The 13264-nt window shown below is 38.2% G+C and overlaps 1 protein-coding gene across 14 annotated transcripts in view; it reads right to left on the bottom strand.

Annotated features, from left to right (window-relative positions):
- The window catches only part of SH3D19 (SH3 domain containing 19), an 87839-nt gene that overhangs the window by 8269 nt on the left and 66306 nt on the right, over positions 1-13264 (bottom strand). For all 14 annotated transcript variants that reach the window (XM_052690240.1, XM_052690238.1, XM_052690237.1 and 11 more), the window contains 6 exons: positions 9868-9980; positions 7550-7608; positions 4972-5236; positions 3190-3258; positions 1839-1911; positions 1394-1524 (listed from right to left, as the gene is read on the bottom strand). In XM_052690240.1, coding sequence (XP_052546200.1) covers positions 1394-1524; positions 1839-1911; positions 3190-3258; positions 4972-5236; positions 7550-7608; positions 9868-9980 — 710 coding nt within the window. The remainder of the gene's footprint in view (positions 1-1393; positions 1525-1838; positions 1912-3189; positions 3259-4971; positions 5237-7549; positions 7609-9867; positions 9981-13264) is intronic.

Below are 13264 nucleotides of genomic sequence, written 5' to 3'. Positions count from 1 at the left end.
CTTGAATTCTCAGGAAAACTCACTCAGCAAATAAGCTGTATTTACTTTTTTCCCTCTTTTTTCTTTTTTCTAATTTTGCTAAAACAATTATTTTCTCACTCAAAGGGTATCCAGCTTTTAAAACTAAAATAAATGAGTGCCAAGTCTCTTCCCTAGCTTTTAGAAGTTACTTCTGCCAGCATCAATGCTTAATTTGATCTCAAATATCCATTCCACTGCTTTAACATCAAATCTTTTATCTGTAAGCCAGCAGTTTCACAAAAATATTAATGCTTTAAATTGTTGTTTTGTGTCAAAGAGAATACACAAGGTAGCTAATAAATCTTTCTCGTAAAGCAAATTGAACATAGTTCCATAACTACTATCTGCAGGTCTATTTGTTATTCTTCAGTGCTTTCCAAGCTTTGAAATTCTCTTCCAGTAACATACTACAAACTGAACAGGCACCCTACAGAACGTACCGTGATGGTTACTAAGTACATGGTATTTTTCATACAGCAGCACCTCTCATCTCTGCCAGCTGCCCAGTATCAGCACAGACCTTAACTGTCTTTAGCAGCCAGCCATACACCTTCACTGCATCCTTATGTTAACTTACTGTTCTTCCATGCCCAGTTGGCTGAGGTGGATAGCCCAATGACCCTTCATACAAGCACAAAATGGACTTAAATTCCAAGTTGGGCTTGCAATAGATCTCATCTAGCTTTTGAGGCATTGAACTACGCTGCATTTCTTCTAAGCTGAGCCTCTCAATTCATTTCTGTTGGGCACCAAAACAACACCTGCCTCTTGCTTGCAGTTTACTGGCAAATGTCACATTCAGTAACAGGACTGCTTTAAGCTGCGCATTTGCAATAGCACAGTCTCCTTTCACAGTGCCAGCACACCCATTTGTGAAGCCACGTAGGCGAACTGATCCATCTGGAAGAAAGAAGTCTGGGAATACAGAAAAAATGTTTCACTGGGCTCAAATGCTGCCCTGACCCAATTTACTACATGGGTGCACAAGTGGTGATTCCAGCGTAGCTTACGGGTTCAAGAATAAGAGAGAAGTTGAGATGAGGGCAAAAAGCTATCATCGTACTTGTATGCTGATTTTTACATGCAGCCGTAAAAATCATCTGCTTGTAGACCCAGATAAACTACCCAAGTTAAGAAAGAGAATCTGGTAAGGGCCATGGTTTTCTCACTTGGCTTGAAATTAACAGCAAAATAAGCTCCATAACACAAGTTGGCTCTGCCAAATCAAGCATCTTTCTAATATCATACAAACAAGTTGCTATGTCTTCTGTGATGCCAGAGGGAAAAGAGATTATCTAAATAGCAACTATAATAAAACATAACAACAAAACCAATGCGTTAGGATTCAGCAAAGTATGCAAAGCCCACATACAATCACTTGAACAAAGCTGGCAGGAAATATCCCTGTGCGATTCCCACATTTTCCTCTGTACCACTTGGCATCAACTCTCTCCAAAAGATAAACAGTATCTCCAGAACGAAGGTCCAAGTCATCAGCGTGCTCTGCAAGACAGCATCATGTCACTTAATGGGGGTTTTCACCCTCGCTGATTTCAATCATTAAAACTTCATTAATATAAATACCACGGACAAAAGTGGAGTAAGTTTTCATAGAGCCTTAACTGTACTTGCTAAACAAATTAGCTTTAACAAGATCACCCACCCAACCATAGGTAAAACCCTTGGATTTTAACAACTTTACATGCAGAGCTTGCACGCTGTGCTTCCTGACTATTTTTAAGATCCGAGTCCTAGGAAAATCCCCATTTGAAAGACTTGGAGAAAAATAAGCTTCCCAAATATTCACATTTACTTACCTGCAGAAAAATCATGCAGTGCTACAGCATGGGGAGCACTTGTGTCAGAAACTTTTGGAGAGTTGTTTGAATCCTGGCATAAACAAATTCAAACAGTTTATACATCATGGAAGATATTAATACAGATTTGCTGTCATGAATTCCTTAAGTCCTTTTCTGACTTAGGACACAACATTTATCACGATATCAGAAAATCACTGGAGGTGACAAACTTAAGTACTGGTCACTGGTCTATATTCTGTGTGCCTTCTGCCAGGGTAAACCAACAGATATTTCACTGAAATTTACTTCTGACCCAGTAAAAGGAAAGGGAAGGCATGTAATTTTTTTCTAGTATAGACAAAGCCTCAACTATCTCTGCGTGTCAGAAAGCTGGAGAGCTGATGGCAATTCTCTCTGCAAAAGGCTGTTGCCCAATTCTGTGCTGGCACTCAATAACGCATGACATGAGTCACTCCTCCATGTTCAGAGACCCAGCACACACAGCACAGTCAGCACATCTACCAAGTGCCAAAAACTTCAGAGGGGGAATCAAGACACCAGGAAGTTTTACACGAAGATAACAGGAGAAGTTACAAATTCCTTTTGGAATCTTTGTAAAGGGAAATTATATTCACAATGTTCAGCTTCATCTCTAACCCACTCACTAGGAAAGAGTTTTTAGACTGTACTGTTTTTCAATCACGGTGTAAAAAGCAGTATTTTACAATCACTATGTATGAATTGCTTTCAAGCAAAGTAATTTGTCATTAAAAACAAAAGAAACAACCAGAAAAATCTAACATGAACGACAGAATAATATGGATAACAAGAAAGAAAAGAAACCTATAGGTTTCTGCTAATCATAAGCCTGCTCGTAGCTAGAATTTATACTGGCTATTTAATATTAATACAGCCATGCCCTAAAACACATTCAATTTTGTATAAGCCCAAAGCAAAGAAAATACTTCGAAGACTTTAAGTCAATTCACTGATACATCATATACATCCCTTTGTAAAACTAACTGCTTAGCTTTTGCCCAACTTTCAGATACTCAGCAGAGGGAGTCGTTATCTTCATAGGAGACAGAGGAACTTCGCCAGTTTCCCTCTCTTCTGGCACTCCAAGTAATTACTGTTGCTCTGCTCCACAAGCAGAATGACCTGGTGCCATAAGGCAAACCACCAGTATTGGATTCTGTTTTGGCGGTTGCTTTGTTTTTATTAAAGAAAACACAAGGATTTAATGAACCATTATTGGATTTCTCAGAGTAACCTTTAAAGCCTAAAGCACTTGATATTTTAACATAACAGAGGCTTTGCTCAGGACACTTACGCACAAAACATGAAACACCAGAAGAACATGTCTTACCTTATGAGACAGTTCTCCACGGTTTCTGGGAAGGCAATTTTCCTTGGCAACTCCATGAGGCACAGACAGCTTGAATAGGAGCAAATTGAAATAGTTTGTTTCATTTTGAAGCACCACACATTTCACAGCATGCCAGGTGATGGAACTATTCAGATCATCAAATACAGGTAAGTAATTTAGAAGTCTTCTGGAAGATGACACAGTCATTGTCATGGTTCTATGTTGGTTTTTTTTGTTTGTTTGTTTTTATTTTGGGTTTCAGTATTCCACATCAGAACATTATGTAGTATATGGGGCACTGAAGTGTTAATGCCCCAATCCCAGTTACCTATCCCTGTACATTACAGAAGTCACGGGATCTGGCCCTTCAGGGTGCCTTGCAGTGGGTGCTGGAGGTGCTTTCCTAGCCGTTCCAAGCTTTTCAGGTTTGAATCGGTCCCAGGAACTCTCTCTCTCATCTTGTCTGATTTATTAATCTCAATTTCAATTTAATTGTATATATTGTGTTATTTTGTATTCCAATATTATAGTAAAATAAGTTTTCCTCCATAGATCGTTGCCGCTGCTCTCTTCCTCCCTTCCTTCCTTCCCATTTTTTGTGGGACTGGGGTGGGAGGGCAAAGGCCTGTAGCCCCTGTCAAGGACATAGATTGATCTGGTCAACTCCGTGACAGATTTTTGGCGCCCACCGTGGGGCTGCTGCTTTTTAGCTTTTAGAACGAATCTCTTTTTCTCTCTGCTCTTAGAGAGCTTCGTTAGGGAGCATTATCAGTAGTTCAGGTTTCTGTGCTGGAAAACCTGACCTTGAAAGATTAGGCGTACTGCCAGCATTCTGGGATATTTGTAAACTTTGAGCACTACTTAGTCTGAGTAGTGCCTTTTTTGTTTGTTTTTTTTTTTCCTTTCCAATAAAGTATTTAACAGGATTTCATGAGAGCTACACAAGAAGACAATCAGGAGAGTGAGAGTTCCTGGGACCGATTCAAACCTGAAAAGCTTGGAACGGCTAGGAAAGCACCCTCCAGCACCAGACACTCATGAACCATGAACCTCCAGAACCATGACACTCATGTGGAAAGTATTTAAAACAGAACTGCAGGTGATAGAAACTGCTTTTTTTGGGAAACCGCTTTTTTGTTACAAGTTTTAGAAGTCTTTTAGCTACTTAACTTTTATTATAACATACCATGTATGATGTTCAGCAACACTCTATTACAAGATATGCTCTGCTTTCATTTTAAGTATCTACTTATTATCCTCCAACATTATGTGCAATACAAAATAACACTTTTTATAATGAAAAGGGATTACGTCAACACAGTTTAAATTGAAGTACTGTTACATTTCTCACTCTCTGCAAGCTTGATTAAGCAAGATAAGCTATTTTAAACTGCAATGCTCCCCCAGTTTTGCTAAGCATCTTGACACATACAGGCAAAAGCAATACACAAATGTGATATTTATTGCTTTACGTTGTCTTAATAGAATTCAGAACTGACAACTGTGAGAACCCTACCCAACCGAAGTTGTACACAAAAGATACACGGAAAGATAATATACATATACAAAAATACACACATACGTGTACCTGTACTTTGCAATTATATTTTGCCTTCTCTAGTATTACCTCACAGTGCTTATAACTATATATTTACTAGTATTTTTTAAAGAAGATTATGTTGATAGATGCACTAGCCATATCATATTAACATACCAGTACATTCTTCATTACTACTATCATCACTGTTCCATAAACAAGTTGCAGAATATCTCAGCTCTTACCATGTATTTATTGTAGAGGGGATGACCTGGCCTAGGTCTAGGAGGTAAAGCTGGATCTTGTTTTTTTATGACTTGGCTTTTTGTTCTCTTGGGTCCCAATCTGAGCTTGCTTGGCTTTTTATCATAAGCAACGTAAGAAGTGGATCGGGAAAGAGCATCCTTCTGGGAGGAGGTCTTGGTTGCAGAGAGTTTTGGTGGAGGTGGCCTTCCAGGAACACCTTTAGGTGGAGGAGGTCGAGCTGGTATAATTTTTCCATCCACAGGCCTAAAAATTCGATGAGCAATCAGAGAAATGCATACTAATAGGCTTGCCACCCCACTCTCCACCACAACCCTAGCTATCGAGCTTCTATAAGGAAACATGGTGACAATGACCAGCATAATAGAAGAGTATATAATACCTTAAGTTCTCCAAGAATACATGAATCAAAAACCTTCAGACAAATGAGATCAGATGATCAAGTGCTTAGACAGATATTTTTTTTTTACTACATATTTCCAAGTCTGCTCTCCATTTTCGCCTACAAACAGCCTGCCAGTGTTCTCAAAAGCCTCCTACATGAGGCAGGATTTTCTTCAGCAATCCATCTTCAAAAAGAGTTTTGACTGCAGCTGCCTTACCATACTGTCCTTCCACTGGAGAGCCTTAATGAGAGCCCTAGGAAGCTCAGCTGATGAAGCAGGCCTTCAAGAATCAGCCCAACCCATTCACTAAGATGTCGTCCGAGGTGACTTTTGAGCCTCTGCTGTAACTCATGATCTATGACACCACTTGGTACAATGGCATCAGTAGCATGATTTACCATTCTTACATGAACAAAAGAAAACACCGGTAACAATGCTCAAGCTTCTTGGTAATGCTGGAGGTACCTCACTCTCATTAGCATAATAGTTGTTTAGAAACCAAAAGAGTTTAACTGATAGTGGTAATTTAAAATAAAACAATTACGTTTAAAATCCTCCTTAGTAAGCACCAATAAAAAATGCTGCCTATACAGCGTACATGAGCATTTTCCAAATCAACTTGCTAATAGTTAATTAGCTAATAAAAATCACCTCTGTTATAAACAAGCATTGCATACATGATGCAAAACTTTGTGTTACTAAGAAACCTGGCTCTACAGCGATTCCATAAAGACAACTGTTTGACTGTTATTAGTAGGTCTTCAGTGCATTACTGTAGTTTTCTGCTACATATAGTATAATAAGAATAATTATTTGCTAGTATGAATTCCTCAATGATCTGTAAACATTATCATCACCTACAACAAATGTGCATTAGTGGGACTTAAGGCATTCTTCTAGCATGTTTCATTTGTGTCAACCACCACTTTAAAAGATGTTGGTGATTTACAAGTGTACCTGGATATAGTTTTTAACTCCTATTTGAGTATGGATTTTTTCTTACAGTTCAAAAATAATTCCCTCTCCTGCTCAGTTTCCACCTCTCCTCATTCTTGGCCTCATCCTAAGCTTTTTTTTCATATTGATGAAAGAGGAAACTCCAATTTAGACTATATTAAAACTGGAAACAGACCAACCCATGCATTTGTGAAGAGACTCAGTTAAACAAATAAACAAAAAAAACACAGCAAGCACACGTTATTATTCCTTTAAAAAAAAAAAAAAAAAAATGAACAGAAGACTAAAAGGGTAAAATTTTCACTGCAATTCCAGAGAACTACTAGAGAATCAGGGATGCTACTACAGTAAATAGTAGTAGCATTCATTCAATGGGGGAAAAATAACATGCCATAGGGGGAAATAATGAGGTGTTTCCTTGTTGGGTATTAACTTTCCTGTTAATAAGTAACTACAGTGGACCAGGCTTCAATACTGAAAAATTCTCCTATCCTGATAAAATAGAGCAAGCTCTTTATTTCAACACGCATATTTTGGATTTTGAGTGTAGGTGGTGACACAGCCACAGTGGGCTAACTGGCCAATGCATTATTTCATTCCAGTTTGTCTCTAGCATTCAGTGGGCCTGAATCTAAACTTGGTCCAACTGCTTTTTCCTCCTCAGCTCTTTTTTATTGATTCTTAAAAGGTATAAAAATAGGTTATAATGCATTCTGCTGCTTCACTTTTTTTTTTTTTAAAGTAAACAGTAGAGATACTGTAGATAATAACCTGTGCTTCCGGGAAGGTGCTGGCCTAGCATGTGCCCATTCCAGGGTGGCAGCATCTGCCACCTCCATTCCTTCATCACTCAAACTCAGCCACAAGTGCAAGCGCTGCTGACCAAAAGGTCAGCAACATGCAGGAGAGGATGTTCTATGTTCAGCTGAGGGTTAAAAGGTTAAAGATGCAGAAAGGAATGACTGTCAGCAGCCACTGCACATTAGCTGAGGAGTCAAACAGCTGTCCTCCTATAATCTCTCTGCTCATACCAATAGAGTACAAACAAGTATGAAATAACTAGCAACTTGGTCCTGTTTATTTATTAGTGAATAAGTTAAAAGTACCTAAGCCTACTGTGTCAGGTTCAGAGTCAGTAATATCTATGCTGAGGCTACCTACACAAACTAATTCAGAAACATCTCTGTTAAGTGAATCAGTGAAGAATTGCACTTACCTTGGGGGTAATGCAGGTTCTAGTTGAGATGCTCCAGCCTGTTCTGAATTATTCAAATCCTACAAAAATTAAAATGACCAAGTCATTTCATTAAGCCTAGGAAATAAAACAAATCCTCTTTAAATGATGCATTTCTTATTTTACATTACAGTCAGGGAAAAAAAAAAAGTGTTTTTGGAGTTTGAGGAAAAAAGTAATAAATAACGTGATGCATTCTAAACTATTATTGTTGTACGTAGAGATAGTAAATTGACTACCTGAATCACAGCTAAAATTGTACAGTAGCTGTAACCCAGCCCTTCCTTGCCTACAACCTGGGACTCAGAGTCTAAGAGCCAAATTCCGGAGAGTCATACAAATGCACAATTTCAGTGCCTCTAAGATCAAAACTTACTTGCAGTTACACTATGAGTTTTGATTTAAGTTGACAGATGAAAGGACAGGCTGACACTAGGCACAGGCTTCGAGCAATAAATACAACCTTGGTGTACCTCACGTTGGAAAAAGTCTCTTGCCAATAACATTAGTTCTTATTCAGAAAGGTAACTAAAGATGCTTCCTAGAGACCTAACAAACAAATCCTGATTCATCTTGCTTTGGCAGATCATTTATTTAGTGCTTCCAGATGCCCATCCCCACCTTGCCAGAGACTACTACCCACAGCAGTCAGTAGAGAGGAGCACATGACATAGCTGAAGGGTTTGGACCACAGTAATGCATTAAGAAATTACCATCCTCCTGCCTCCTGCTGTTCATTTTTACCCAGTGCCAGAGAATAGTGCCAACTAAGCTGACCAAGCACAGATGTTTGCAACAGAATGGTAAATCCGAGTGCTGAATTTGGGTACAAAAGTAACCTTTTTGGATCAGTAACTTTAAAAAGGGCTGAACAACCGTATTTATCTAGATGTGGAGGCAGGCTTGAAACTAGTAAACAACAACTGTGATTTTCTCGACCTGGAAAATATCTAGATTTATTTTGTGACAAAACTTAGGCTCTTGACTACATCCCCAGATGAATGCTCCCGAGTAAATGCTTCTGATTAAAAGGAAACTTACTGCTTTCAGATGGGAGTGGTATCCTAACAGCAAAATGTTTTCCTGCCTGAAAAGGAGCAAACCTGTACCAACCGCTGCTTACGGTCAATTGTTTCTATTTGTTCTACTGTAATCAGTTTCACAGATAAACACTGCTAGATTTGAAAAACCAGTATTTGTAATACTCAATTTGTAATACTCATTTATTCTCAATGCCTACCACTTGGCATTCCAAATAGCTTGAAATGAGTATATTCTATTTGGAACTTAAGTTAAAAAGAAGGAACCTATTCCAAAATGATTGTATGAGGTGGAACTTCCACGTGTCTGTCATAATAATCTGGATGACACTGCAAACATTTTGGAGTTGTATTGTGCAAAATGTTATTTTATGTCATTGTATTGGCAATTATTTTTTCAGCATTGTCCAGAAAAGATAGGAACTGTATGAATAGCCTCTTTAGCTGTGATGTACAAAAACCTCTCTATCTACTAGCAAAAGTAGCTAAAAATACATTTGCTGGCAGCCATCCACTTAGTCTGAGCTTTTGATTTCTCTCTTTACTGCCTGTGGTTTCCACAAGATTCACCAACATTTTTGCTATCATCACTCTCAACATTTGGAAATTCTGTCAATTTCTACTCGAATTCTCTTTAGTACATCTGTATCAAAAGGCATACAGGATACACAGCTATGGTGTACACCATTGTTATGTGCTCAGGAGCAAGGAACAGAGCCTTACTTTCCAAAAATTGATGGTTCTACTCAGGTTCTGTTAAGGACCAGAATAAAACAACTGGAAGAAAATTGAAGAAATCAGGCTTCGCTCACCAACAGAACAGTTTATCCTGCCTGTAAATTACACTGGCCACATAAGAAGTGCTATGTGTACGAAATAAAAAAAAAAAAACAACACAGATGTATTTCTGAAGGACTTCGGCAATATTTGACCATACAAACATTGCTAGATTTTGAACCACTCTACAGCGCTTTCAAAACTGAACTGCAGCATATCCTGATTCCAGATGCAAAGAAAATTGAAGATAAATGTAATTGAAGTTCACTAAAATCAGCAAAGTGTTTTCCAGAACTGGCAGCAGTCTAAATTACCTTATTAAATCAGAGAGCACAGTCAAAAGAAGAAAGTCTTAGATTTTTGATTAGTCCCTTTCATCCTTTGGTTCCTCAAATAACTTACTTTAAAAAGGGCCAAGAGTGACAAGAGATCTGTTACCCAAAGTAGGGAAAGCTGTTATACAACAAAACAGTATTAACTTACCATGTTTTGTACTAGGTCACCACTGTTGGGTTTGCCCACTGCGATGTCAGAGGTGTTGCCAATAGGCTTTTCAGCAGGAAGTGGAGGAGGGCTATGTGGGATTTCATCTAAAGCTGTAAAAACAGAGGTCTGAATGAAAGTCTAATCAGTACCTTGTTTACAAAGAAAGTCTAATTAATAGATTCTTCACACAGACCAACACTAGGTAAGAGAATCCACCTTGGTGTGGGGCATCTTGTTACAAACACAACTTCCTTCCTCAAAGCCAGAGCGGCCAATGCACAGGAAAACTCAAAGACTAGTCAACAGAAAAAGGATGTGAAGGGAACACTGCAACTCTGATGTTCAATGTAGGAGTCATTCCCATTCCACATAATGAATCTCCACTGGTGTCTCAGGACACCAGCAAGTTATTCTAGGGTTTCAGCTGCAGTACTTGTTGATATAATATTAGACGACTAGCAGAGTTTCTACCCCTGGGAATGTCAGACTCATTCCTGTATACTCTGAAACACCATCACCATCTCTCAGCCACATTTCTTAACTAGCTCACTTTTTCCAGCTGTCAGCTCCTGGAATATCCTTCAGGCTGGAAAACAGCTGAGGGTTATTTCAAGTAACCCTGAAAGATCAGAAGACTTGGATGGAAGAATCTACAGAAAGGTAAAGGCAAGAAAAAAAATCCTGCCTGCTAGAAAATTCAAGAGGATAAAACAGAAGGAGAGTTGGGAATTACCCAGCAGTCTTTAGGGAGCTAAAGAAGTTTAGAACATGGAAGTACAGCTCTTACTACAGAAGAATATGGAAGTACAGCTCTTACTACAGAAGAATGACGATCTCAGTTTCAATTTAAAAAAAACAAACAAACAAACAAAAAAACCCTGTTAATTATGAGATTTGTTCTAAATGTCTCTGTCGTTGAAGTCTGGGAAGCCCTTTGATCAATTTTGTAAGCATATTCACCAATCATTTTGTCCTCATATACTGAAATTCTGTCACTTATTTTAAAATCTATTTGTATAAAATGAGAAGTCTTTTCTCACAACAAACTTCAGACACTTAAACTCTTCTAACTTCCAGCCAGCTTTGGAATTTTATAAATAAGGGTGTATAGACAGCCTGGACTTTCACTCACGACAAAAGTGAAGACGGATGCCATGGAAAGAACAAATTTACTCAAGTTACTTGTTTCACAAAAAGTGCTCTTAACAAAGGAAAAGCACATAGGAAGGAGAAATGGTGTTTGTTTTTAACACCTCAGTTGCACTAACATCATCTAGAAAGCTGGTGTGACGTTTACAAGTAAATAAGTTCAAGCATAAATACCTTATAATTCTTAGGAACAGGTTAAAGTTACTGTGTTGGAAATGACTGAGCACAGGGAATGGAAGCTAATGCAGTGTTCATCCACTCTTCTAAGCTAGAACTGTGAGAAGTAAAAATGGTACCTGCATGTAACTGCAAGGGATATCTTCTCGTAATATACTTCATTGATATATAAAGAGCTTGACAGATTTATTTATTCACACCACCTCAAATCTGGATATATGCACAGATGGCTTGATTTCCCTTCCTTAGCCATTGATAAAGCCAAAAGTTTAAAAAAAAAAAAAAGCACCCAAAACTAGAAAGCAGGTGCTAACTTCACTGATTTCTAAGTGTAAAAACTGAAGTGGAAGCTTAATGCTACCTTTCTAATCACTGCTCAACAAAAATACTAAGAAACAAATTCTAAAGCACCAGAGCCCCAAATTCTTCAACATCCACCTTTAACTTTTTTTGGGGGGAGGAGTGCTGGTTTTTGGTTTGATTTCTATTTTTTATTTTTCAGTTTTATTGACCTTCTTGTTTTGCACTGGTTCCTGACAGGATTCACCCAGAATGGCACAAAAACCCCAGAACCCATTTTACTGAGATCATGTAGTTCTCCTACAATCTGTATGCTACTATAGCCTTGTCACTCCTTAACCCAATTGTACTACGCTCTTATTTTTTTTTTTTTTAACAGCTTACATTTCTATAGTAGCTCCTATCTGACAAAAAGGTACTCTGCTCATCTGTAACTTGCTTCTGCTCCTTCACATCCCTCAATTCTAATTAAGCACATTATGACTGGCAGTTTCTGAAGAAAGTTCAATTGCCACTAGAGAGCAGCAAAGGGACAGGTTATCTACAAGCTGAAAAGAGTCCAGATAAAAAAAAAAAAATTTAAGGATTTTTTTGTTATTATTATTATTTTTTTTAAATGGAAACAGCAATAAAAAAAATCTCCTTTGTGGAGAGAAACTGTGTCCTGGATTCTTTACAGTAGACTGTAAACAAATTCTTCCAATAGGATAAAGCTTTATTTATGATCATTTATTAGCAGAATGATTTTCCTTGTAGCTTATCTTCTGTTTTCTCTGCATATCTCATCACTTCCACTGCATTTCACATATATGCAGAGGAAAAGACGATTGCGGTAGGAGGGGATCTCAGGAAATGAGAGAAAGTCTTAGCAGCAATGCCACCAGGATATTTTGGTTCTACATCTACTCAATTTAATAAAATACGAGTCTGAAGTACAATTTTTTAGAGTCAGCAGTCCTGTGATCTTTCTTTCTAAGCTTTGAGGATAAAACATAAGGCTGAACATTAGCAAGTATGTATTCAAGACAGAAAGATGAACACACAAAGAGCCACACAAGTTTTCCAATAAACTTCCACCGTGAAACACTGTCAGTGTCATTAGTAAAGATATAAAGGATCAGAGGTGAAAGAAAACCATAGTTGGGAGGTCTCTGACACAAAACTGAGCAAATCAGTTATTTGCATCCAAATTCTTGCATGCCTTTTTCACTCCCTCTATTACTACCAAGATGCTATTGCTTAAATGATGGTGGTTTCTAGATCAAGTGGGTCAAGGAAACTTTCTAACGTAATCTGTGAAAACTTTACAATAACTTTTGAAGAACAAATTAATATCATAAAAAGGTTTCTTTGACAACTGCAGACTCTGCTGCCAGGAAGCAGCAACAAAATACCCTCAGCTGATGTCTGAATGTAAGTCAGTTATTACCAAAGCAGTATGGTTTAGATGACTGAACAAATTTGTTCTGCTGAAAGGGTCTCTTCCACCTCTTCTCTGCCATCTTTCAGATCACCTCCCTGCTGCCACTTTCCCTCTGGTAAGCATTAGTTCCAAAAGGTTTGAGAAACATCAAACAGTGCAAGGGAAGGCATCAGACAAGATAGCTGAAGAGTAGCACGACTCCCAGCCACTGAAGCCTCCCACCACAGCTCTTAAGTGAGTCATTTGTTTTGTTCAGCTGTACCTTGGGATTGCTCTGACAGCAAATATAACAAGTTAATAGCAACTCCACTTTAAAATATTTATTTGCAGTTAAAATCATCTCCT

Source organism: Tympanuchus pallidicinctus, unplaced genomic scaffold (assembly GCF_026119805.1).
Source record: "Tympanuchus pallidicinctus isolate F22 unplaced genomic scaffold, pur_lepc_1.0 scaffold26, whole genome shotgun sequence".
Lineage (NCBI taxonomy): Eukaryota > Metazoa > Chordata > Aves > Galliformes > Phasianidae > Tympanuchus > Tympanuchus pallidicinctus.
This window is presented reverse-complemented; position numbering and strand designations above follow the sequence as displayed.